This window comes from Pinus tabuliformis, chromosome 1_1 (genome assembly GCF_031772625.1).
Source record: "Pinus tabuliformis cultivar Carrire ecotype Pingquan chromosome 1_1, CPIR1, whole genome shotgun sequence".
In the NCBI taxonomy this organism is placed as follows: domain Eukaryota; kingdom Viridiplantae; phylum Streptophyta; class Pinopsida; order Pinales; family Pinaceae; genus Pinus; species Pinus tabuliformis.
Window position 1 is genome coordinate 609,953,592 of NC_142297.1, and position 25,997 is coordinate 609,979,588.

Here is a 25,997-nt window from a genome sequence, read left to right on the forward strand (position 1 = left end):
CAACCTCTGCACCTCGAACTGGCTGATCTGGCAAACTCGTACACCTTGTTGCCACTGGAAATCTCGGATCTCCACCAGAAAATTCGAAACTAGAAACCCTCTGAGAAAGATGGAAATTCCTCTTTAGTGTGTTTTTCTCTTCTTGTCCCTGCACAGATCTAAAACTGAACCCCTCGTTGCAAAACTTTTGTGCCCAAATCTACTCAACGAATCAACTAATCTGCTCACCAGAAACCCTCTTCTGCAATCCTACGGTCTGTTGCTACTACTCCTGGACAAACCGAACTTTTCCTCCTCTCTGGTTCTAGAAATCGATTTTCCTGCCTAGAAATTCTCATTGCTTGGCTGGCCTATGCAGATTTGGAGAAATAGTGCCCAGATCTCCCTCTAAAGCAACACAATTTTTCTTTACTCGCTTCTAAGCCTTTGATCTGATCTTCAACGCTCTGATACCATGTGAAAATTCCTTGATTGCAATAAATGGAAATTTATCTCCTAACTATTCCACAATTTATTTGTTGTTGCAGGAAATATCAATAAACTCACAATTGCAATCTTCACCAAAAATAAAATACGCTATGGTAAATAAACGGGAAGCTGAGAAAATAATGCACACACAATAAAATAAGACAACAATATTTTTTGGACTAATATTCCCGCAAAATCCCCGAAGGGAAAACTGGTGCAGCAAATGAGGGTATATTTTATTATTATGCAGTAGCAAAAAAATGAGTACAATATCTGGATGCCCAGTTGGCAATCCTCCAACAAATAATCTCACCAAAAATACTTAGGAGTAAAATTCTCCCTCTACAAAATAAATCAACCTCCCTCAGAACTGCTCGCACTGCCTCCTGACGGCTCTCACACTTGGCCTGCGCAATTCGTACAGCCCCTAGAACTACTCCAAATTGGGTCATCTAGCCTCCTCCTGCCACTGGAAAAATTCGCTTTGCCTTCCGGAATGTCTTTTTGGCCTCCGGCAACTGATCCAAACCCTTCCCGACAATTCGCTCAACTGCACTGGCTAACTCACGCCACCTGGAAAACTCTCTCTGTAGATATTTCGATCAACCTTCTGCTAGCTCTCTAGTTCTGGGAACATACTTTTAAAACCAGAACTGGTGACCGGACTGGTCCACCTATCAAACCAGGTTTCAAACCGAAACTGGTCAAACCGGGACTGGTCAAATCTCAATGAACTGGTCTTTAAAAAATACATTAAATAATTAGATTTAATGGAAAAGACTAAATTTAAGATTTAAAACCATGATTCCAAACCAATAGAGATAAAATATGCAAAGTTTTCTCATCTATATACCAGGTAAAGTTGAGTATATCAAATTGGCACCGCGTGCAATACATATCAGCAACATAATACATAATCAATGAGGCTCTATATGGCCTCTAGAGTCCAAAAACAATGTTATAAGCTATGGGCTCACTCGCCTGCTACAAGTCTACATATCAATGATCAGCATGATCACTCCTCATCATGATCAAACTCATCACTGCTACTAAACAAGGAATCATCAACATGACCTACATAAACAATATGTTGAGTGTTGGAGGACTCCTAAAACTCCTCTGCAACCTTAGCAGTAGTGGTAGTAGTAGCAGTGGAAATAGACCTCAAAACTACAAATCATTGATCAGTGTGATCACTCATGAAACTCATCATTGATCCAGCGCTACGAAAAATGGGATCATCAGCAAGAGATACATAAACATCATCTTGCTCAAAGTCTTCAGACTTGGATTGGTCAACCTTATAAAATGATAGAAATTGAAAAAGTTTAACATGCCTAAATAGTGATTTTGGTTTGAGTGAAGGGTTCATCTCCTCAGCCTTGTAATGTGGTAGAAAAAGCTTAGCATCCCTAACCAATTATTTTCCTTTGAGTGCAGGGGACATTCTTAATAAGGCCATGGTAGAGGAGTTCAACAATCAATACCACCAACATCAACATAGTTCAAAAATCAATGCCACCAACATCAAGGTTCTTAAAGGGCTTGAAACTCCTGATCAAACTCCAATTTCATACCCTCATGCGTGATAGAATCAAATGGAAACATTGCAAACCCCCAAACCATGAAATCCTAAAAACCATTCAGTCTATTGAATTTTGAGTGAACCCTAAAATTCTAGTTTCTCCATATGAAATCCAATGAGGTCAAAACCACTCTCAAACATCCCAAGTCATTTCATGGTAATGTAAAAAATTTAGGTAAAATGATGAAAATGGAAAATAAAGGAAATGTCACTTTTACTTTAAGAATTTAACATTAGCATTGATTGCTAGGGTTGATATGTGTGAGGCAAATGAGAGGGGAGGCATGCTTTTCTTAGAGGGGTTGTTTTTGGAGGGAAACAACTCCAAATTTCCCTCAAAACGGCATCAAAACTCACAAAATTGCATTATATGGGGTCTATAGCTGGCCTGGAAATAAATCGGTCAGTTTATGGGAAAATCGGTCGGTTCCTTCATAAATCGGCCGGTTTATGGCCAGTCAAACCAAAAAACTAGTGTGTCGCTTAGAAAACTGGGTATATCAACCAGTTTGATGGCCAAGGCTAATGAACTAGCTGATTTGACCAATTTCTGATTTAGACCGGTTGGTTTTGAAACTACGACTGGTAAATCTTTCGAAACTCTCTATTGTTGCTCCCTCGATCACTGATGCTCTCAATTTTTGGCTCGAACTCACTACTTTGTTGAATCTCTGCAATTGGATAGCTCGATCTGCCAAGATAACTCACTCCCCTCTTGTATCTCTCTCCATCCCATCGACTTGCTCTAATAATCTCTTGTTGGAGCACCAATGACCATGATTAGATCCTCATCAATGGCTAACATCATCTTGGACTCTATCCATGTGAGTCTCTACAGCGTTATCAATCATCCTTAATTAATTCCCATTAATTAATCAATTTTTCAAAGTTAGACTTAGGCATTTCTTAATTATTGATCAATTAATTTAATTAAGGTGTTTCGCAAGCTTAGTTCGCGAAACCTTTTCTAAGTTTTGGAGATCTCGTGTTCCTTAGTCTCCTAGACACAAATCGCTAGAAAACATGTCTGATGCTACCAAAACCTAACAAATATAATCTAAAGCAAAGGTTATTTGCATTAATAAAATAAATTAATCTCAACCATCGATCTCAAGTGAGGCAAGATCTAATCTCTGTCGTCAATCACTCTAGAGATTAGGATTGTGGATTTCGTCATAACTGAAGCTTACCAACAAAGGGTTAGGCCAAGGGTGAAGACACAACAACACACAGGGGCACAAGGCATTGAGGGAGGCATCTTAGTGGTGGGTGGAGAATAAATTCTACTTAAGTGTGCTAGGTTCAAGGAATATGCAAAGAAGGCAGCAAGGAGATTCACATCAGCCAAGTCTAGGGCTTGATCAGCTAGATCAGATCCAGATTGTCGTATGTATGTTCTGCAATTTGAGCCATTTTCCCAAAAAGGGAGCCTTAGTAGGTTCTAAGTTATTAATGAACAACTGAGTTGATTCAGAAAAAATTTGTACGTGCATATGTGAGATAAGTTAATTTAATGTGCTTCCATTGAATATTGATTTTCTGCTTTATGTTAAGAACCCAATTGTGCTTTTGATCAGTAGATCTATGATAAATTTGCTAGCAATTAATTGCTAGGTTGATGGGTTCAGAAATTTAAAAGATATATGGTTGGAGAAGCTTATTGCAATTAACTCAAAACCATTAAACTCGTAAAGAAATTGCTAGATGCTGGATAGAATATTTTAGTGGCATTTCAAGATGAGCATGATCATGAAGAAGACAGGCACAGAAAAAAAGTTGGATAAACTGGAGGAGATTGACGTCACCAAGTATGGTGCACAGAGCAAAGGTTGTGGTGTTGAAATCACATTGATTAAAAACACTCTCGTCTTATTTGCAATGCATTTACTTGCAGTACAGATCAAGAGCAAGTGCCAACAAAATGAACGTAACAAGGGCACGATCCTTGCAGAAGATCTATGTGTCATGAGAGCACATCCTATTGGCACATGTACTTGAAAAAAGAGTCTATTCTAGCTTCAATTTAATCCCAAGAAATTTTCATTGTTATTTTCTTAAAGACAAGTCATGAACATATGTTGCTTTGTTGCATGTATGTAACTAATAAGTCATCAAGATATCTAAATTCTGTAAACTTATTCAACCTGTATTGAGCTTATGACTGAATTCTTACAATCTTTTGAAATTTAGATCAAAAAGGCAATTATAGCTGTTGAGTGTGACATCTCATTTTCAGTAACAACACCAAAGTTAATATAAAATGCAGCAAAAAGGTTAAAATCAACCTTCCATTGTCTGGATCCTTTTCTGCATTCTGAAGGCAAAGCACACGATCAGGCATTAACGGCCCACTATAAGCATGACGGCTTTGGCGTGCATGACTTCTGTCACCAATCTGTTCCAGATCATTTATTTTCCGTATATTTGTTCCACCATTGTTTTGCCTTTCCTTGTTAAATTTTGTTTGTTCTTTCTCACCAACCTTGGATAGATCCGGAAATGCCGAATGTTGAGGTGAATTAGAACCAGTAATATCTGTTGCATCCCCATTCACTGCATCAAAACATTCTCTGTATATAATGAAATGTCAGCAAACTTAATTTTGAGATTAAGTATTCAAAGAAATCCCCAACATCTGTCAATAAAGTGCATTCATTCCCACTAGGAACAATATGCCCACACTCAGCCCAAAAGCATGCAAAACCTGAACCTCAAATACATCAAATGTATACGAACCAACATAATACAGTTTCCTTACATTTGCTTTGGTTCCTTCCTTTCCAGATTCTTGATATCAGAACTGCAAGAACACAACAAAAGAGTTATCTATGATCTTCAGTAGGGATTCAAATGCATGAAATTTGAAGATAAATCATTGTAACAACTGTTAGCTTTCCAAGTTATTCCAAAAGTGTTTCACCTACCTAACAGAGTGCTAAGTCTCCTAGTCCTCTGGAGATGCTTGATGGACAGTTGGATGGCTCAAGTTGGGGGGATGCTTAACCTTGGATAGAGTGCTAGCATGGTGCACTTACCTAGGATCTTGTTAACCTAATCAGCATGATGGCTAACTCATTGGGTGCTAGGAACTTGGACAAGGGCATTTGACACTAAGAGCGTGAACATGCAACACCATGATAGGAGGAACACCTTGCATAAGTTGTTGATTTTGTAGCCTTGGAAGCTTGGTGTCTTAGCATGTAAAAGATATTTGAATGCCTCTGTAAGTGCTTGCTTGGCGGAGTAAGTGATATTATGATTTATTTGCTAAGATCAACTTAGGAAAAGTACCAATATTTAGTTTAATTAATTATTGTGGACTATTAGGCCAAAGTTCTAAGGATAAAGAATAAAATTATTTAAGTGACTTAAAAATAATCTCAACCGTTGATCTCAAGTGAGGCTTAGGATTTAATCCTAGACATTAACCACTTAAGAGATTAGGTTTAGGGATTTTGGCTTAATGAAATTATAAAATAAGCCTAAGGGAGACGTGAAAACAAACAATTGAAGAGGAAGTGATTTTCTCTAGAGTGAGGGGCTCAACTAGACTTAAAAAAAAAGTAACGAGAAGTGTGGCAAGGAATGTCAGAAGAAATTAAGGGAGGCCGAATTGTTGAAGAAGAGGGCCAAATTGTGGAGGAGGCTGAATTATCCAAAGAGGCTGATTTCTCTAGTGCGTAGGAGCCATACGAGACATGGAGAAAGGGAGGCCGATTTGCTGGTGAAACAGGTTAATTCCCCTGGGACGATCTGCTTCAGGTGGTTTGATTTCCAAAGAGCAAATTCTTCACGGCCGATTTTCCTAGTGGGACTGAGCTTCCAAGTGCCCAACATCTGCATTTTTCTGTGTACTCTTTGTGGGTCTAAACCAGAATTTTCCAGAGAAATTTAATGAATGAAGATTGTGTTGGGTGTAAATTCGTTGTGGTATTGTGATTGATCTATTCATTTTATTTCTGCTGCGATTTTAAGTTAATATACCAATGTAATTATTTTTCGACAAAGTCAGAAATATTCAAGATAATATTTTTTGGAGTTTTTATAAAATGTTGAAGTAAAATAAATCAGATATGGTATGAGAAAAATTAACACTGTATCAGAGATTTAAAAACTCTATGGGAGAGATCAAAGATCACTACGGTTTTACAGCAGCAAATTAATTTATCACAACAGAATTTTTTTATTTTGCAGTGAGCGTTTTATGGCTGAAGTCGATCTACTAATATGGAATCATCAAGTCTAAGATATGAAGACAGGTTGGAGGGGGTTGTAAACTTCATTCGATGGAAGGAGTGAATCACTCTTGTCATAATGGCAAATCGTTTGTGGCAAAATTGCAGGCCACGGAATTCAAGTTCCTCGCAATGCTACCCAAGCAGTTAAGCATAAAATAAAAGATATAAGAGCTAGGGGCATCATTTTGGACTGTGTAAAGGATCACAAAATCCCTCACATAATGAAGAAATATTCAGCCAACTAGATGTGGTCGGCCTTGACTAAGTTGTACCAAAGTGACAACCAGAACAGAAAGATGGTGCTAAGGGAGAAGCTGAATAGCATCAAGATGAACAGATCTGAGACTGTGGCCTCATACTTCACAAGGATTCAACATGTTCGTATGACTTTCATCTGTTGGGGAAGAAGTGGCTAAGGTGGATATTGTCAAAGTAGCACTGAAAGGGTGTACCAATTAGTCAGCTATATTTGTAACAGATATCCTAGCCAAAGATAAACTTCTTGATTGGGCCAGATTATGGGATGATTTCACCCAAAAGGAGATTTGGGAGGAATCTATAACTGGTGGACAGCACATGGGTGGAGATGAGGAGAACCTTGCCCTTGTTGGGCAAGCAAAAGAGGAGAAGGGTAAAGCTAAGCAAAACCAGAAGAAAGGCAAGCAAGGGGAAGAAAATGGAGACGAGAAGGAGGATTAGGTTCTCGGTTCTAGGCTTCAGCTCAAATGGCGCCGCCGAGAGGCAGGGGTTCCTTGCTGCGACTTGCGGGGACACATGTCAAGGAGTGAATGCCCATAGGAATGATCAGAGCTACGAAGGGGATCATTTTCTGCCCTTTCCAACCGATTTTCCTCTGCATCTACCTCGACAGGAGACAAGGAAGCTCTTCGGTGGCGGGGGTTTTGACCCTGAAGCGGAATCACCAGCCATTTATCCTCCCAGGGCTGCTTGCTGGAACATTAACGATGCAGAGCTTTGGTTGATTGGCTTGGTCTACGCTTTTCTGCAGCAGAGCAGAAATCAAGGGGTTGTAGGCGTGCGTGACTGGTTTGCGCTTGTTTCGATAGCAACATATGAGTGCGGCATATGCAGGGTCATTTCTGAGCAGTTTCTGCTCGGAAGGCAAATCATTGATTGCTCCGCGGAGGTCAAGTATAAAAAACAAGCGATACAGGCTTCCTGCTTCCGGTTCAAACAATGCTCGAGGAAAAAGGAATACCCAAAGCAGTCCTGCCCTGCGGCATCAAGGAAGGTTTTGGACCTAAGCGGCTAGTAAGTACCCCATGCTTTCAAATCTTCATAAAGACCCCTGTTGGGAACTCATTATTATTCTGGGTAAATACAACAGACAATGTGATGCTACTGAAACAATGCATCACACAAAAAACTGGATACCCTGTGAATAAACAAAATTTATTATACAGAGGCAGAATATTACAGGATAACCATCTCCTGCTAAAATATCATATTCTATCAGATTCCACAATAATCCTCAATCTGAGGCTCAGGGGAGGAGCGACAGCACCCAATAAACCCAAAAATGCAAATGGGGGAGGGGGAAGCAGCTCTGCAAAAGTCACAGGAACAAAACAGAAACCCACAAATGGGGGACCATCATTCAAGAATATACTTCAAGGGAAAAAATCAGTCACAGAACCAACCAAACAGGCAGGGACTGCTCCAAGCCCATACATAGTGGAGCAACTGAACCACACCCCAGAACTAAACTTAGACATGCCAGAAACAGATGAGCATTGCGCCTCTTTCGAATCCCAAGCCATTATATGCCGTTTCAACTGCTTCTGGCCAAAACCAGTAGAAATTTTCCACTGGATCCTTACTAACTGGTCTCTAGAGTGCGAAATACATCTATGTTCTAAAGGCTTCTTTATTGTAAAGTTCCCATCACTTGAGGCAAGAGATTCAATCCTTCAGGCAGGACCATGGTTTTGGGGTTCGACTGGCCTCTTCACAACTCCCTGGTTCCCTGAATTCGATGCAAATACCATGGTGGTTTCCAGAATGCCTGTTTGGGTTCGGATGCACAATCTTCCCCTCCATTTCTGGGATGACAGGGTCCTTGCAAGGATTGGTAACAATTTTGGACAGTTTATCAAGACTGACTCCCAAAGAATAGAGGAAAGGGTCTTCACTTATGCATGTATTTGTGTTGAAGTAGACCTAAGCAAAGGCCTACCAGACAGCATCCAACTAATCCACAACAAGCGGACTTGGACACAGATTTTAGATTATGAGAACACAGCTTTTAGATGTAGGAATTGTAGGCAAATAGGGCACTTACACAACTTGTGTCCAAAAGCTAAAAAAGACACTCGAAGAAAGAAGAGCCTAGGAAAACAACCCAAAGGATGGCAATATCCCCCACCGGAACCTGAAGCGGAGGAGGATGAAGCTGTGGATGAACCATCACCAATGGGGAATAACCAAACTCCAATGGAACCTGAACCACAGGGGGGAATTCCACAAGACCCAACAGAATCTCGGAATCACCGATGCAAGCAGACTTGATTCCTGACGATGGGGACATCAGTGGGAATAAGCGTATTCACTCATCCGATAATTCAGACTCAGACAAGGATAATGCCAAAATGGATGTAGGGAATCAACTTGCACTTGTCTCTTCGTTTCCATCCCAAGGGGAATGGCGAAGGGTTGAGAAAAATAAGGGGAGAAAAGCATAGCTTTTTCCCATCATGTATATTATCTTGCATTTTTCTGCTTGTTTTTGTTTATCATTTGGTCTTTGACTCGATGATGCGGCTCCTTAGCCAGTTCAACATGTAATTTTGTTTTCATTAATAAAATTACACATTTTCCCTCCGACAGAAGACCAAAAAAAAAAGTCAAGGGGAAGACAAAAACAGTCGTGTCTACACAGATGGATGACTTGGTTGGAAAATTCGAGAAGGAATTTGCTCTAGTATCTTGTCTTTCTGGCACCATTACAAGAGTGGTGTGGTTTGTGGACAATGGAGCATCTCGTCACATGACGAGATCTTGTGAGATCTTCACCAGTATGGCAAAGAAGCACAGATATCTACATGTGTAGCTTGGTGACAACGCCAGGTATGCAATGGAGGGTATTGTCAACAAACATTTCAACCTAGACTCAAGGAGTCTTATGGAGGTGGAGATGATCTATGTATTTGGGTTGGAGAAGAATTTACTGTAAGTTTTGGCCATGGTGGACAGAGGACTTGAGGTTAGTTTCATGAGAGGTGAGTTAGTTGTCAAGCCGAAAGGGTTTGATCCTAACATGAGGCGCATTATAGGCAGCAGGGAGAATAACCTGTATCTGCTGAGCCGACAGCAAGTGAAAGCCATAGTACATAACAGTGACAATCAGAGTGAGATTTGGCACAGGAGGATTGGACATATACACTACAGGGTTTTACCAATGTTATAGGACATAGTCATTGGTTTTCGAGAGTTTAGTATAGAGCATGATGGTGTGTGTAAGGGATGTGTGCTTAACAAGCAGGCCAAGGAAGCATTTCCCAACAGTGAGACCAAGTCCATAGGTGTATTGGATTTGGTGCATTCCAACATCTGTGGTCCTATGTCAGTGGAGTCTATCTCAGGGAGCAGTTATTTTGTGACATTCATAGATGACTATTCCAAGAGGACATGAATTTACTTCTAGAAGACCAAGGATGAGGTCCTTGATCGTTTTCAAGAGTCTGAACCTCTTGTGGAGAACTAGACTGTGAAGAAGATCAAGGTCCTAAGATCAAATAATGGGGGCGAGTATACCTCCAACAAGTTTAAGGATTTCAACAACGAAGCAGGAAGCAAGAAAGAGTTGACAGCACCATACAATCTGTGGTAGAATGGAGTGGCAAAGAGGAAGAACGAAAGTATAGTTGGAGAAGCCAAGGACATGATCCATGATCAAGATTTGCCTATGCTCTTGTGGGCGGAGGCTTGTAACATAGTTGTATACCTGCAAAAGAGGAGTCCTCTCAGGGCAATGGAGGACATGACTCTAGAGGAGGCTTTTACAAGAGTGAGATCGAAGGTGAGCCACAATGCAGCTTCTACTGCTTTGCGTCACTTTGATAGGGACTGCACCACCCTATCCGGCTCTCCAGCTCCTAGTCTGTCCCACGAAAAATCCCCCAGCGTTGCCTCTAGGCTCTATGTCAGCCTCTCTGGCCCAGCATTAGCCTCTCTGGCCCAGCGTCAGCCTCTCTGGTCCAGCGTCAGCCTCTCTGGGCTCTGCGTCAACCTCTGGAGCCTTTGCGTCTCACACGTTGGCCCTTCTCTGGCTCTGCGCAGCTCCTGGCTGCCTCTGCGTGGCCTCTGGCTGCCTCTGTGTGGCCTCTAGCTGGCTTTGCGTCAACCTCTCCCAGCTTTTGCACTGATCTTCCCAGTACTAACTCTACCTCTCTGCTATGTATTCACTACCCCTTAGCTGCAACTCTGATCACTCACTCAATTTCCTCAGTAAACCCTGCCCCAGAAAATCAAGTTTTTGATCTCTCTTGGTGTGTTCTCCAACTGACCCTCAAGCCTCCTCTTATACTTTTCTCGTTGGTCCATCAATGGCCGAGATTAAATCTCTAATCAATGGCTAAGATTAGATTTGGCTTGATCCATGACTTTTGGACCATTCTAACCCAGTTTTATATTAATACCCATTAATATTTTATTTTTCCTAAGTTTAGACTTAGGAACTCTATTAAAAATATTAATTATTTTAATATCTCCCAAACCATTAGAATTTTCCCAAACCCTTTCTGGGTCTTGGAGATCTCATGTGCTTTAGCCTCTCCACCAATTTTTGTGGCTGAAGCACATCCGATGCTACCCAAAATCAACAAATATAATGTTGATAAACCAAGTATAGTGTAGATTAAAACTTCATTCCTCTTCTTGATAATTACTTGTGAATGTTATCTGCTTTCTTATTACTTATTATGTTCTCTTCATCAAGCAATTATACAATTGTTCAAAACAAAAAGATCACAAAGAAATAGAGAACACCAAAAATTAGGCTTTAAGCAAGGGCAGAACCCCACACGGGGGAAAACCCAACCAATCCTTCTCCTATAGAATCAGAGCAAAATGAGATACCCAAGACCAAGACCAAAAACTGCCACAAAGATCCAAGTCAACCCTCCTCCAACTCTCCTCCAATCTAGTCAAAGTTAGCGCTGGTCAACCTTCTGAAATCTGATCAACTCCTGAAATTTCAGGCCTGCAGTACCTCAGAAAATTCGCACATGAGCAAAACTAGGGCAGAAGATTCAACTTCTTTCTCTCCTTTGACTTCGGTTGTCTTCTTCTTCTTGTTTTGCACAGAAATTGATGATGATGAGTGAATGAATGGTTCTCCAAGAGGTCGAGTTGACTCATATATAGGTGTCTAGGAGGGTCGAATAGGTGCCACTGGGCCGACTTGGTCTTGTGTTGACTCTTTAACTCAAAATAAAATTATTTTTATTTCTCTTACAAAATGTCCAAATGGGACTTTACACAAATATATATCTTTTTACTCATAACAATTTCTCTTTGACTCATTGGCTCTATAAGCATGAAGAACATGCTTTGAATAAAAGTAAAATAATAATAATAATGTATGAATAAATATATCAATGTTACATTTTGAATTACATTATGAAGACCGACACTAGTCACATTTTCAACACTCCCTCTTAACTAGGGAGGTATTCACAATGACACAACAGGATACTCTCAAGTTGAAATAATCATATAAGAAAGGATTCAGATTGATAAGCATCAATGATGATTTTCAACATCATAGCCAACATTGTCAAAATATCAAGGCCTTGACTAAGAAGCTCTATCTCTTCACTAGATCAAAGCACAACGTTGGGAGGCATAAATTTGAACCCCGCCACTTCTCAAGCACATACTCCATCTGAATGTTCACCAAGTATTTCCTCACAAGACTATTTCCTACACCAGGAAATATCAATCCTCGGGACTATTCTTATCTTGGATTAAATCCTCAAAGAATATCGGTCCCAGAAGCTTATCCAATCCACCATTCTCCTTGCCAGTAACTTCACTAGGCTTATGGCTGTTAGTCTTGGCTATAGTGCAAGACACATGGAGAATAGGTGCCCAACATCATTCCCTCTCAACCAGGGAGGAGAAATCTACAAGCCTAAGCTTGCCTCAAACATAGCTATCCATCTTTATAGAAAAAAACATCATCAATGCATCGGATATATGCTTCGTCAATGGAGACATGTCGCTGCTTCACAACTTTCTGCATCATGTCACAAATCATAAAACAGTTCAACCTTCCTAGTTCTTTGCGAATCTTCATATTGAATCCAACGTGTCATCAAATAGTCCATCACAGCATTTTATGGAGCCAAACTTCTTCACGGCTATCTTCTTCCTTTGCATTGTAACAAAATCTTGCTTCATGTTTTTTTAAGAAATCATATTAGCTCCCGATTATTAGTAGTATCTCTATCAGCATCAGTATTGTCAACCCAATCAATGTGTTCCTAAATCGAACCAATCACCGCTCCCTCCATCTGACTACGGTAGGTGAACTTCTTCCTTTGTGCTACCATCTAATCGAATTTTTCGTCCCTAATCTTCATGCTTTGCCATGTTCTTTCATTTCTTCCATCTGCTAATCAAGTTTAGATAGATTTTGTCTTGACCTGCAACCTTTATTAGAAGACTATGAGAGGAAAAAACGGCAAAGTAAAAAGATAATATCAATATTAGTAATCAAGGAGAAGTAGGGTTCTTATCTTTTGAAGAAGGTCAACTCCCTCTTAATATTAGACCTGTTCACCAACCTTGTTTCCACATCAACATGATGTCATTCCTGTCATTCTCAAGAGCTAGGTTTTCTTTTTACAGAGGAAATGATTAGTTAGGGTCTTGTTCATAGGGTTTTCTAATTCAAACCTTGCTAAGGTTTACAAACCCTAGATTCTTCAAAGCCTTGAAGATCTGCCATTTTAGGAAATCAAAATTCTACAAGCATGCTATAGAGTTAGTTACAAAACAATAGAGATGTTGACTATACATGAGATTTCATTCATTGATCATAAAACCTAGACTATGCAAGGAGATACTTCAAAATGCTATCATGTCAATGATCTCTACACAGGCCCTTTTATAATGCAATGCTAAGAGATCATTATTATATTACTACAAATGAATAAGGTTTATACATACCTTTTCTAGTCTTACCTTATCCTTGCAGAGATTTGTTCCTTTGACTTTTCTTTAGTTGTCATGTACCAACTTGCTCCAACAAAGGCGCCTTAACCAAACCACAGATTTTCTTTGGGTTGTGTTGACCACTACTGGTCAACTTCCCATGCGATACACCCTCTTTTCTTGGCAGAAAGAGATAGCACCTGAACGACGTGTCCGTGCCAGCCTACAGTCATCAGCAGCTTGATCATTTCAATTGTAAACCCAATCTGCATGTATGAATTGTAAATAATCTAAGCAGATCAGAGTCATGTATGTAAAATTGCCTAGGTGGACCTAACTTTCTATGATAATCTATGTCCCGGAAGGTTTTTCGTCTCACCGATCCATGGATCGGCAGAGTTTTCCTTCAAACCTGACCCCAAAGCCGGGATGGATTTTGTCATTAGAACTTTAGGAGAATCCTAGTGTGTTAATATGCTAGATTATAGTTGTGTCGCAGAACTGGGTGATTTATGAGGGTCTGTATTAAGTGGGTTTGTCCCCTTGAGATGTAAATTGTAAAAAGTCATCATGAAATGTGTCTTGAGGGTTGAAAATGTTTTAAATCCCTTCGTGAGTCCTAGGTCCTAGGTCTTAGGTGATGTTTCCAAAGGCTTAGTTCGATGATCCATTTAAAAAATGAAATAAAATAATAAAATAAATAAAAAATTTAAAAATTTAAAAATTTAAAAAAATGAAATAAATAAAAAATAATAAAAAAAATTTAAAAATTTAAAAATTTAAAAATTTAAAAAATAATAATAAGATAATAAATAATAATTTAAAATTTAAAAATTTAAAATTTAAAAAAATGAAATAAATAAAAAATAATAAAAAAAAATTTAAAAATTTAAAAAATAATAATAAAATAATAAATAATAAGAAATTTAAAAAATTTAAAAAATAATAATAAAAAATTAATTGAATAAATCGACGGATGAGATCAAGAGATGTCTTGATCTTCATCAACGGTCGAGATCATTTCTACATGGATCATTCGAACTAGCCGTTGGGATCATTTCCTTTATATAGGGTCTTAGGTGGTCATTTCAGATTCATTCGATTTGTGAGTCTAAGACTGAAGAAGCTCTCTTGTAAATCTGTTTCTGGTTAATAAAGGAAGACTTTGGGGTCCATATCTTGCTGGTGTTACTCTCTTGGAATGCTGTGAGATCATTTCATTTTCTGCATATGTTATTTTCAGCCATTAATAATAGCTTTTCGTAGAGTATTGTGAGCACAGGTATCTTGTTCACTTGCTGGGGTTTGGGTGCTGTTAGGGTTTCTGAAGTAATGGCAGGTATCTCCATTACTGTTTGAGATCTAGCAGCATTTTTGCCCTCTTTGTTGACGGTTGTTTTGAGCTGTGCAAAAAACATTTTCTGAAGGAAATTTGTGGGCGTTCGGGGAAGTTCTCGGCTGAACCAGCCAACTCCCGCAAGCATTTTTTTGCTGAGCCCAGTTGGACTTAATCCTGGGTCTATCATTCGGTTTATTTTTCTAAGTTTGCATGAGAGATTTTCTGAAGTTCTTCACAGTGACGATCTGAAATTTCTGTTCTTTAAAATGTTTTCCGTGCTTATTGCTGAATCTGGCTGTTAAGGGGTCAAATCTGTAAATTAATTAGCTGATCTAGGGTTTTAATTTTTGCTTTATGCAATTTTTTTTATTAGGGTTTAGGGTTTTTTTTTGGTTTCATTTTAGCACATTCATCTTTCGAAGTTTTTTTTTTTTTTTTAATCGCTGGATATCGTTTTGGTCATGTAGCTGATGATAGATGGTTGCTGTCCATGGTCCATGTTCCTATATCATTTAACAAGTAATTGTTTCTACATTAATCTCCTAAGGCACTCGTCTGCTCAATTAATCAAATCCATCGCGTCCTTTTTATAGCGTATCTTGTGTCTCCCAACCAACTGGTCGACAGTTGGTCTCATCATCTCACAGGGACTACCCCCCTTAGCCGCGGGAGACAGGCTTAAACGGAGGGATCGGGGATCAGAGTGACAGCCCCCGGTCTGAGCGTTGTCGTGTCAATCCGCGCGACAACAGGTTGCTTTTTTGTTTTGGCTTCATTCAAACTTCATATACAAGTCGGCTTCATTGATGTGATTAGTCCTTCTTCTATATATAGGAAGGAAGTCATGGTTGCTTCATAAATCCTCAGATATCTACTCATAGTTCTTCCAGTCTTGGCCTCAAGACTACATATATCACAGAAGACAACGCCTAATATGATGTCACAGAATCCGCATTCTTCCACAGAGTTCTCAAAGTCTTATAATTTTGTGTCTTCCTTTTGATGAGCCAAACCAAAATGTCTTAGGTTCGTTCGTTTTCTATAAAAATAAATATCCCTCACGTCCTCATATATAGTCCCTTAGAGTTCGCATTCTTCATCATTTCGAGTGCCTTAGAGAAGTTATGTCACAGATAATGTTGTGAACTATAGTGATGTAGAAGGCTCGGATGTCATGTATACGGTTTGTTGTTTGGTGTCATCATGGATAGAAATTCCAGAAAGTTATGAGATGATCCATACGGTTTTGGTTCCTTTTACTTCATATTACAACGCACATGATGAGCATTAGATCTTCATGACACAATTATGTCCTTCATATAAATTATGCCCTTCGTACCCCAGTATATAACCTTAGAACTCACATATAATTGTAGTGCCACAAAGAGTTTTGGATGCCATTGCAGTATAGTGTCACAGTTCGGATTAGTAATAGGTTCATGCAATTGTCTTTGTCTTTTGTAAACACTTCGTTGTTCTTGGTATAGAACTTTAGGAAATTCAGATGCCTTGCATCTTCAAAAAAAATATGTCGCTTTGGATGCCTTATAGAAGAGCCATAGAACCTTTTGTATTCTAGCTCAAAATGCAGACTTCAGCTCATAAAGTATCACATTCTCGGCCTTCTTATCCATTAGAGCAAGGGATAGCAAAGATCAAATATAATCACTGATTTTGTCCTTCAATAGTCCCTTTTCTTCGTTATTCTATGTTGTCTTGGATATAATATGGATTGCTTCAGACTAGTAAACTGAGTGTTATGATCCTTGTTTCACAAAGATGGTAGTTTGCCTTTATTACACAGAGATGATAGTCTTTTTGTAGTATGTTTTACATAAAAATGATGGTTTTTTTGAACCTCATATGTAGTCTTATAAAAGGCTCGGATCACAAAGATGTATTATCACATAAATATAATCCACAGTAAACTTGCATGTCATAGAGAGAGAGGATACCTCAGAGATATAATGCCACAGAAAATTCGGATCCTCGATAGTACTTCGCATGCCACTGAAGTTCGTATGCTACAAAGATTACGTCACCTTTCTGTAGTTTGCATCACAGAGATAATATGTGTCTCGTATCCTGCATTTACAAGGATAGAAGGTGCCACAAATAACTTGTTTTCAGACTCCATGCTATAGATCGAAATTGCCTTAGGGAAGCATCATAGGTCTTGATCCAAGTTGAAGGAGAATAAAGCCACATCACACCAAGATAGAAGCTCGCATAAACACTAATGTAATGATGTCTTAAGTAGCTTGTATTTACAGAAGAAATAGTGCACAGAAAACTCGAATGTATGCCATAATTAGTACCCCAGAGAACTTTCATGTATGCTTTAGAATGCTTCGTATTGCTACCTCAAGAGTCTTTGTATCATAGAGAGAAAGTATGCCACACGAACTTCACATTACAAAGACAAAACGTCTTGAAACTCGCATTGTAGAAATAGATGATGCCACAAACTTTCGTCACAGTAAATTCGAATATCCTTTTGGTCTTCTTTGCACACCAAACTTGATCTTGATTAGGGCTTCTTCAAAGGTGCTCTTGCCTTCACCATAGCTCTGATACCCATGTTGAGAAACCAAGTATAGTGTAGATTAAAATTTGATTCCTCTTCTTGATAATTGCTTGTGAATGTTATCTGTTTTCTTATTACTTATTATGTTCTCTTCACCAAGCAATTATGCAAATGTTTATAACAAAAGGATCACAAAGAAACAGAGAACACCAAAAAATAGGCTCCAAGCCAGGGCAAAACCCAGCCAATCCTTCTTTTATAGAATTAGATCAAAATGAGATATCCAAGACCCAAGACCAAGACCAAAAACTGCCACAAAGATCCAAGTCAACCCTCCTCCAAGTCTCCTCCAACCTAGTCAAAGTCAAAGTTGGTCAACATTCTGAAATCTAGTCAACACCTGAAATTTTGGCCCCTGAAATTTCAGGCCTTGAGTACGTCAGAAAATTCGCACGTGTGCAAAACTAGGGCAGAAAATGTGTCTTCTTCCTCTCCTTTGACTTACCTCTCTCTCCTTTGACTTCGGTTGTCTTCTTGTTTTGCAAAGAAATCTACAATGATGAGTGAATGAATGGTTCTAATAGAGGTCAAGTTGACTCTTATATATAGTTGTCTATGAGGGTAAAATAGGTGCAACTAGGCCGACTTGTCCAAGGAGAGCCGACTTGGTCTTATGTTGACTCTTTGACTCAAAATAAAATTATTTTTCTTTCTTTTACAAAAAGTCCAAATGGGACTTGACTCAAATACATATCTTTTGACTCATAATAAATTCTATTTGACTCAATTGACTCTATAAGCATGAAGAACATGCCTTGACCAAAATTAAAATAATAATAATAATGAATGAATAAATACATCAATGATACATTTTAAATTACATTATGAAGACCGGCTCTAGTTACATTTTCAACATGTAGAAGATATTTGATTGCCTCTTTAGGTGCTTGCTTGGTGGAGTAAGTGATATTATGATTTCTTTCCTAAGGTTACCTTAGGAAAAGTATTGATAATTAATTTAATTAATTATTGTGGGCTATTAGGCCAAAGTTCTAAGAATAAATAAATAAAATTATTGAGTGATATAAATGTAATCTCAATCGTTGATCTCAAGTGAGGCTTAGGATTTAAACCTAGCCATTGATCACTTAGAAGATTAGGGTTAGGTATTTTGGCTTAATGAAATTATAAAATAAGCCTAAGGGAGAGGTGAAGATACACAACAAGAGAGGAAGTGATTTTCTCGAGAGTGAGAGGCCCAACTAGACTCAATAGAAGTGAGAAGTTCATTCACGAATTTCGAGAGAAATTCAAGGAGGTCGACTTCAGGAAAAAGGGAGGCTAAGTTTCTGAAGAAGAGGGCCAAATTGTGGAGGAGATTGAATTATCCAAAAAGGTCAATTTCTCTAGTGTGCATGGGTCATACGAGACAGGAGAAAGGGAGGTCAATTTGCTAGTGAGACAGGGTAATTGTCCATGGCCAATTTGCTTCAAGTGGTTCAATTTCCAAAAGTTGAACTCTTTGAGGCTAAGTTTCCCAGTCGGGTCGAGTTTCCAAGTGCCCAACAACTATAATTTTCTATGTATTCTCTATGAGTCTAACCTAGAATTTTCCCGAGAAATTTAATGAAGGAAGATTGTGTTGGGTGTAAATTTGTTGTTGTAGTGTGATTGATCTCTTCATTTTTATTTCTACTGCATTTTAAGTTAATATACCAATGTCTTTTTTTCTGAAAATTTAAAAATATTTGAGATTAACCTTTTCTAGGGTTTTAATAAATTTTTGAAGTAAAATAAATCAGATCTAGTATGAGAAAAATTAACATGAGTATACTTATAGAGAACCACCATGAAGGAGGGAGTATTAGGCTGACATCTTGTTGGAGAGTGCAACATCTTGGGGGAGGGGTGTTGATATCAAGGAGAATCAAAATTGGAAGGTGCACCACCTCAGGGTTTTGTAAAGCCCTTGTATGACACTCCTCATCCTTGTAATGTGTAGCACTGCATGTGGGGTTGCCTTGTTAGTTACTTGTATGGACTTATGTCCATGTTTGTTGTTGGAATCCCTCACCTATTCGATATAAAGGGAGGAAAGAGACTTCGTTATTTCTCACCTATAACTATACTCTTTATTCTATCGCTGTAAATGTTTATAAGAAGTCATGTAGGGAGCAAAACTTAGTGTTTGGGATGTAAATACTAGGAGAAGGCATGAAAAAGAGAGAGACAGAGAGACCTTGGGTGTTTTTGGAGAGATTGCTCTTGTGCAAAGCAAGAGGATGCTAAGGTTTACACAAAGAAAAAAAACGCTAGAGGAGAACAAAGCACTAGAAGAGATAACTTTTTTCCTAGTAAAAGTTGAGGCTTTTATTGTGAAGTCAGACGAGGCAACGTTACAGTTCAAACCTTAGATAAGACATAGAAAAAGAGCTAATTCCTTGGATGATACTACAGCCCTATTCCTGTGTGATGCATGGAGGCTAGTACAAGATCATGGAGAACCTACCTTGATTAATATTGGCCTTGGTGTGATACATTACTTGGAAGAAGACTTGTTTATTGTACTCTTGATATTCCATGGAGGTCTTGGTGCTTGTTTTCATGCAAGAGTTGAAGACCTAGCGTTTAAGGACTCAAGCCTTACGATGCACATATAGATTTGAACACTAGTGCTATACTTGTTTTGTAAACCATGTATTTGCGTGATGCAAGTTCGCTAGGGTTTGTAAATCCTAAGGAACACAAGAGCACTAGTGTGGAAGAGAGTTTCTATGAGACGACCATAGTGAAGAATTAAGGATGGGCAGGTTGGTGTTGATGCTAACTTGTTGTGGAGCATTTGGTGGGATTGATAGCTTGGTGGATTACCTTGCTGATTAGGTTTTTCTGTTCATGATGGATGCCCTAGCAAGGGTTTGGAGGCACTAGATAGTCCTAGGTCGTGATAAGATGTGGTACCTACTTCTATCTTCATTCTTGTGTGTATATATATATATGAAACATCATTTGCTGTCTGAACTTTGTGTACCTCCAGATCTGATTTTCAGCTTATATTTTCATGGTGAATGAGTACTTTCTAGGGCTGTTTGGTATGCAAATTATCACAAACAGCTAGCTGATTTCGTTACATGATTTCTCAAGTATATATAAGCTAAAAGGAGCAATTTAATGCTGGGATAATCTGCTTTAATAAAGTGTTTTCAAATCTGTTATATGTTTGAGAAGTGTGCTTTAAGTTTTAACGGCTGAAGCATTGTTGCATTGAATTACAGTTGTTCAGCATTTATTTTTTAGGTTTTTCCTGTGAACAGGGGTTAGATGGAAGTGATTATTGCAGCTGTAAATTAATATTTCAACTTCAGACCTATGGATGAAAGTCACAGAAAATAGAACTGGGAAGCCTCAAGGTTAAGGTCAAATTTCTGAATTTGCAATAAAAGCCAGATTTTCCTAAAAATCAGATTTCCTAAAACTACATTCATTACCGCTAGTAACATTATGTCCCTACTCTGCCCAAAAGAATGCAAAACCTGAAGCCCAAAAGCATGGAAAATATATGAACCAACAAAATCAAGATAATACAGTTTCCTTACATTTGCTTTGGTTCTTTCTTTTCCGGATTCTTGAAATCAGAACTGCAAGAACACAAGAAAAGGATTAGCTATGATGTCATTGTATAGCAATCTAAACACCGACCTTGACAACTTTTTAGTAATGTAAATTTTCCTCACTAGGTGAACAAATGCATTAAATTCGAACAGAAATCATCTAACCAACAATGTAATAAAAAAGTCATCTATAACGACATTGCACAGCAGTCATAACCCCAACCTTGATTGATGTTTTAGCACTGTAGTATTTCTTGAGTAGCGTAGAAGACAAATACATTAAATTGGAAAAGAAAACGTTGTTACAATACTGTAAAAGAGGATATTTATATTTACAAAATTATTCACATGCATTAATATAGCTCAATAGGAAATAAAGGTTCTATATTTAATGGACAAGAAAAGGCATTTGTGAACTCAACATACCGTTTACCCAATTCATTTATTGAACTTGATTTTACCAAAGCAGGTCTCCATTCAGACTGAATCTGAACACAAATAGTACTCTTAGAAGCTTCAAGACAAGAAAATTGAACAGGTTCCATGACTACCAGAATCCAAGAACAGCCATTTTCTCTAAATTAATAATCAACTAAGACACTATAAGCTATTCAATAAAACTGAACCTTTTCAGAATCACTCCGGATAGAAGTTTGAAGAGGTGTGGCTTGATTCTCCCTCTCACTTGGTCCAAAATTCTCATCTTCTTCCTTTCCCCCTGACGACTCATCATCATCTTGAATCTGCTAAAAACAAAGCAAAATAGGGCAGAAAGATGAACATATGATTGAAGTGCGACTGTTATACAGCTGCCATCACCATTATATTACAATCGAATGCTTTCAGAATTGGAAAATAAGCAAGATCCTCCTACCAATGCTGCCTGAGCTTTCAAATCCTCAATGTCGAAATTCCATGCGCTTACCCCTCGCTTATACTCATCCTATGCCACAATAATTATTACATTAAGAAATCAAGGGATGCAAAAGTAAAGCATGCAATCATAAAAGAACAAACAGAAACCTATACAACAAATAAAGGTAAATAAATGGGCTCCCCCATGTCCTGTAGACTATGGTGTGGTGGGATGTATTTATGCCCAAAATAGGCAAGTATCTGTGCAGTAATTTTAAGTACACATACTGAAAGCAATATATATTAGCCTTCAAGAGAGAATTCAAGCTTCGTGAACAAACAAAACCTCACCTCAGAGAAGAAACATTTTACAAATTTCATTTAATTTAGACATCACAGAATACACTGCTGGACACAAATGGCCAATGGGAGTCTAAAAGGTAAAACAATATTAAGCAATGGGATTGTGAAGCCATTGCCATGAGAAGACCCTAGAGGAAATCAAGATTACTAGCTCTTACACATAGCTTGGGTTCAGTGATTATGGCCTTGTTTCAATTTGAGGCATGCTCAAGCCCGAGTCAACAAGGGCTACAGTTCCTTCGCCCTACTCAAGGGACAGTCTCTGACATCTATTTGTCTAAATTTTAATATTTTTTGAAGAAATGTATGCTAAAATTTTTCATATTTTCATTAAAAATAAAAAATAAAAACATGTAGCCTAATTTATGGTTATAGTTCAACCACTATACACTTGCCAACCACTAGATGCATACTCTCACAACAACTTCCTCTAATTTAAAGTGGGCTCACATGGACTAAGAATGGATGCAGAGCACCAACCTGACTGAGTGGATAGGATTCAACCAATTTTGCCATCTTTGGGAGGTCAAGAAGAAGGATCACTTCATATTCTTTTGTCCCATTTTGTCAAAGAGTTAGTGTCATTAACTCTCTCTCGGTTCTTCTGGTACTTGGATCAAATATGCTTGGCTCTACACATGCAAGAGGGTCTCAAACTCTAGTCCAAGGCAAGGAATTTTTAAGGGGTGAAATTTCGCCAATTGGCTATCTTTTGGTCATTTCCTCAAAAAAAATATTTGCCCATTTGGTTAAAAATTCGCCTATATTTTCAATAGATATGATTAAATTGATAATATTCGCCACAAATTTACCAATTTTTATAGTGAATTACATGTTTTTTTATTGAATATTTGCTTAAATTTTATATGTATGATTTTTCTAACCAGAATACTTGCCTAGAATACTATACATATTACAGTATACAATACATTTATATTTCCCTTTTAATTTATTTTTTATTTTGTTCTATTTTACTAACTTACTGAAATTGTCCAATCTTTCTAGCTAGTGAAACCCTTGGAGAAATGAGCCTATATTTAGATACTAACCAAGGGATAGATATATATGTTTTTCTTGAGTTTATTTTGCATATTTTATGCAGGTACACCTAGTTTTCTGTGTGCAGATTTACAGGTATATATGGCTGTAGCAGACTTCCAGATTGCAAATTTCACTCAAAAATGTACTCAACAAGACACTAGATATCAAGTAAGTACATTTTGTTTGTATTGTTTTACCTCAAATCCAATTTTGTAGTTTATACCTTAAATCTATAGGTTAGAATTATTTATTCAGCTATTTAAATATTTAGTATAAGCTGAAAATAAATTTATGGGTTGTGTACCCACAGGGTTTTGCCCCAAGACGTTTCAAGTTGAATTTCCAGCATGCTGGAAATTTGATTTTGTTGAGAAATCTATAGGGCAATGGTTAGAATGATTTCTCTTATACTTGATAACTGTTTGTGATGTCTTTTTACTTTTTCTTACTTATTAGCTTCTTCTCTTATTATTATGTTGTTCTTATCATCAAACAGCTATCAAAACAAAAAGATCAACAGTACACAAGAACACAGGATATAGGCTACAAGCCATGGCCAAAACCTCTCCACTCGAGAGGAAAACCCACAAATCTCTTCTCTTCTTGTAGATTCTTCAATTGACGAATTCCAAGACCTCTATACCAAGACCAAGTCCAGCCTCCTTGATGATGTGTTTTCTCTGTGCAAATCAAGCCCAATCAAATCTCTTCCAACAACACAACTTCGACCCCCAACAACAGAATTTCGGCCTCTACTGCAGGTCTGAAACTTTCAGCCCTCCTAGCAGATGCTACTTCCACACGTGTAAGCTTATTTTCGGCTTCCAAGACTTCTTCAGACCTTCGCTTGACTGTCTCCTTCTTCTAGGGTATAAGGATGACCTAATGAGCCTTCCTTCGGCCTTCTTTCAACACTTTCTCCAAGTTCGATCCTACAGCAGCAAAACCCTAACCCAGCAGCAAAAACCCTAGCTTCCTTCCTTCGCACATGTGAAGAGAGAGAGAGAAAATAGCCCAAACACTTATTCCTCGTCCTTCTCCTTCTTCGCTAGCCTCTTTCTTCTTCTCCTTCGCTTGCTTGATGAGACAATGAATTGTGTCTCTAGGAGGTCGAGTTCCCTTCCATATATAGGCTTCCAAGGTGGACGAAATTCCTCAAATTAGGCTGACTTCTTAGCTGGCAGGTTGACTTGGTCTTGGAGGGTATTCTGACACTTTTAAATACAAAAATAATTCTTTTAAAAAGTTACAATGTGCCCGATGGGGTTTTCAACATATGACAATGATTCTTTTGACTTCTTTACCTAGGACAAACCCTAGAAGCACTCAATAGGTGCTTGACCTCTAAAATAAAAGAGCTTGAGCATGAATCCCATGCTTCAAAATAACAATAATACGTTTTATTTCGTATTACAATATAAAAGAATCAAAAATACATTTCATATTTATGAAGACCGAACCTAGTTACACATTTTTTAACACTCCCTCTTAACTAGGAGGGATTCATAAATGGTACATGGGCATTCTCAATCTGAAGAGATCTCATAAGAAGATGAGGATTGGTAACCCATCTGTTTAGCATCATACCAACTAGCATTGTCACATAGCAAGGCCTTGACTAACAACTCTATCTCTCCACAAGATCAGAGCATAATGTTGGCAAGACCAGTGACTTATATACACCATCGTCATTGTTTATCAAGGCACATACCCCACCTGGGTGTTCACAGGGTATATCCTTCCAGGACTATTCTTATCTTGGATTCCCAATCCTCAAAAAATATAGGTCCTATACGACTACTCTTATCTTGGATGCCCTACCTCATCCTCAAAGAATATCGGTCCTCTACGACTACACTTATCTTGGATGCCCTACCTCATCCTCAAAGAGTATCGGACGTCAGATGCTTACCCAGAATGTGTGTCTATCTCTCCCTCTCAACTAGGAAGGATATACCAACTAGTCCAAGCTTGTCTCTCAAATACACAAGCTTCTTGATGGGATGAGATTTTGTCAGGATGTCAGCTACCTATTCATCAGTGGAGATATATCGTAGCTGCAACACTCCATCCTGCACCAACTTTCGAATGTACTGATACTTATTATTTATGCGCTTTGTCATTCCATGAAACATTGGGTCTTCACACAACCTTATATAGCTAGTGTTGTCATAATGTATCACTATAGGGTCCATTGGTCCTTGAAACAAATTGGAAAGCAGCTTCCTTGTGAAAATTCTATCACTACAACAACAGATTTATTTTACCTACTTATTTCTCAATAAGTTATTTACGAAAACCTTTCAGTAAACATTAAAATAAATTTTGTTGCAGATATCACACCATAATAAATAAACAAACACATGCACAAGAATCAACACATCAACATAGATATTTTGAACAATTGTCCCCGGAAAAACCCAATGTGGGAAAACCGGTGCAGTAGAGGAGGATTTTATTATTCAGCAATTCTTGAGTACAACTGAATGCCAAACTGGCTTTCCCAACAGAGAAAATTCTCCATCACTTCTCCTAGCCTCAACATCAGTCTTGTTGGCCTCTGCGCAGCTCCCATACCCTCTACGCGAGCTCCTGCCTCTCTACGTCAGCATTGGGCCTCTCTGCGTCACCCATGCAAGCCCTCTAGTGATTCCGCAGTCTGTTGCCTCTACGTCTGCCTCTCCAACCTTTGCATTGGTCTTTTGGTGTTGTTCCCGACTCTCTGTTTCGTACCGGCTGCCTCTTGCTGCTCTCCAGACCACTAGTTCGAATTTCTCAGCTAACCCTGCTC

General features: G+C 38.4%; 1 protein-coding gene across 14 annotated transcripts in view; it reads right to left on the minus strand.

Annotated features, from left to right (window-relative positions):
• Window positions 1-25,997, minus strand: part of LOC149214756 (Protein kinase superfamily protein) — a 323,935-nt gene that overhangs the window by 178,146 nt on the left and 119,792 nt on the right. For 12 of the 14 annotated variants that reach the window (XR_016250953.1, XM_089392394.1, XM_089392396.1 and 9 more), the window contains 6 exons: window positions 21,822-21,890; window positions 21,574-21,693; window positions 21,374-21,435; window positions 20,933-20,974; window positions 4,812-4,853; window positions 4,339-4,623 (listed from right to left, as the gene is read on the minus strand). Coding sequence is in view for 13 of the 14 variants with exons in the window: in XM_089392394.1 (XP_089248520.1) it covers window positions 4,339-4,623; window positions 4,812-4,853; window positions 20,933-20,974; window positions 21,374-21,435; window positions 21,574-21,693; window positions 21,822-21,890 (620 nt within the window). In the remaining variant the exon portion in view is untranslated. The remainder of the gene's footprint in view (window positions 1-4,338; window positions 4,624-4,811; window positions 4,854-20,932; window positions 20,975-21,373; window positions 21,436-21,573; window positions 21,694-21,821; window positions 21,891-25,997) is intronic. The other 2 variants (XM_089392401.1, XM_089392390.1) reach the window with 1 other exon arrangement.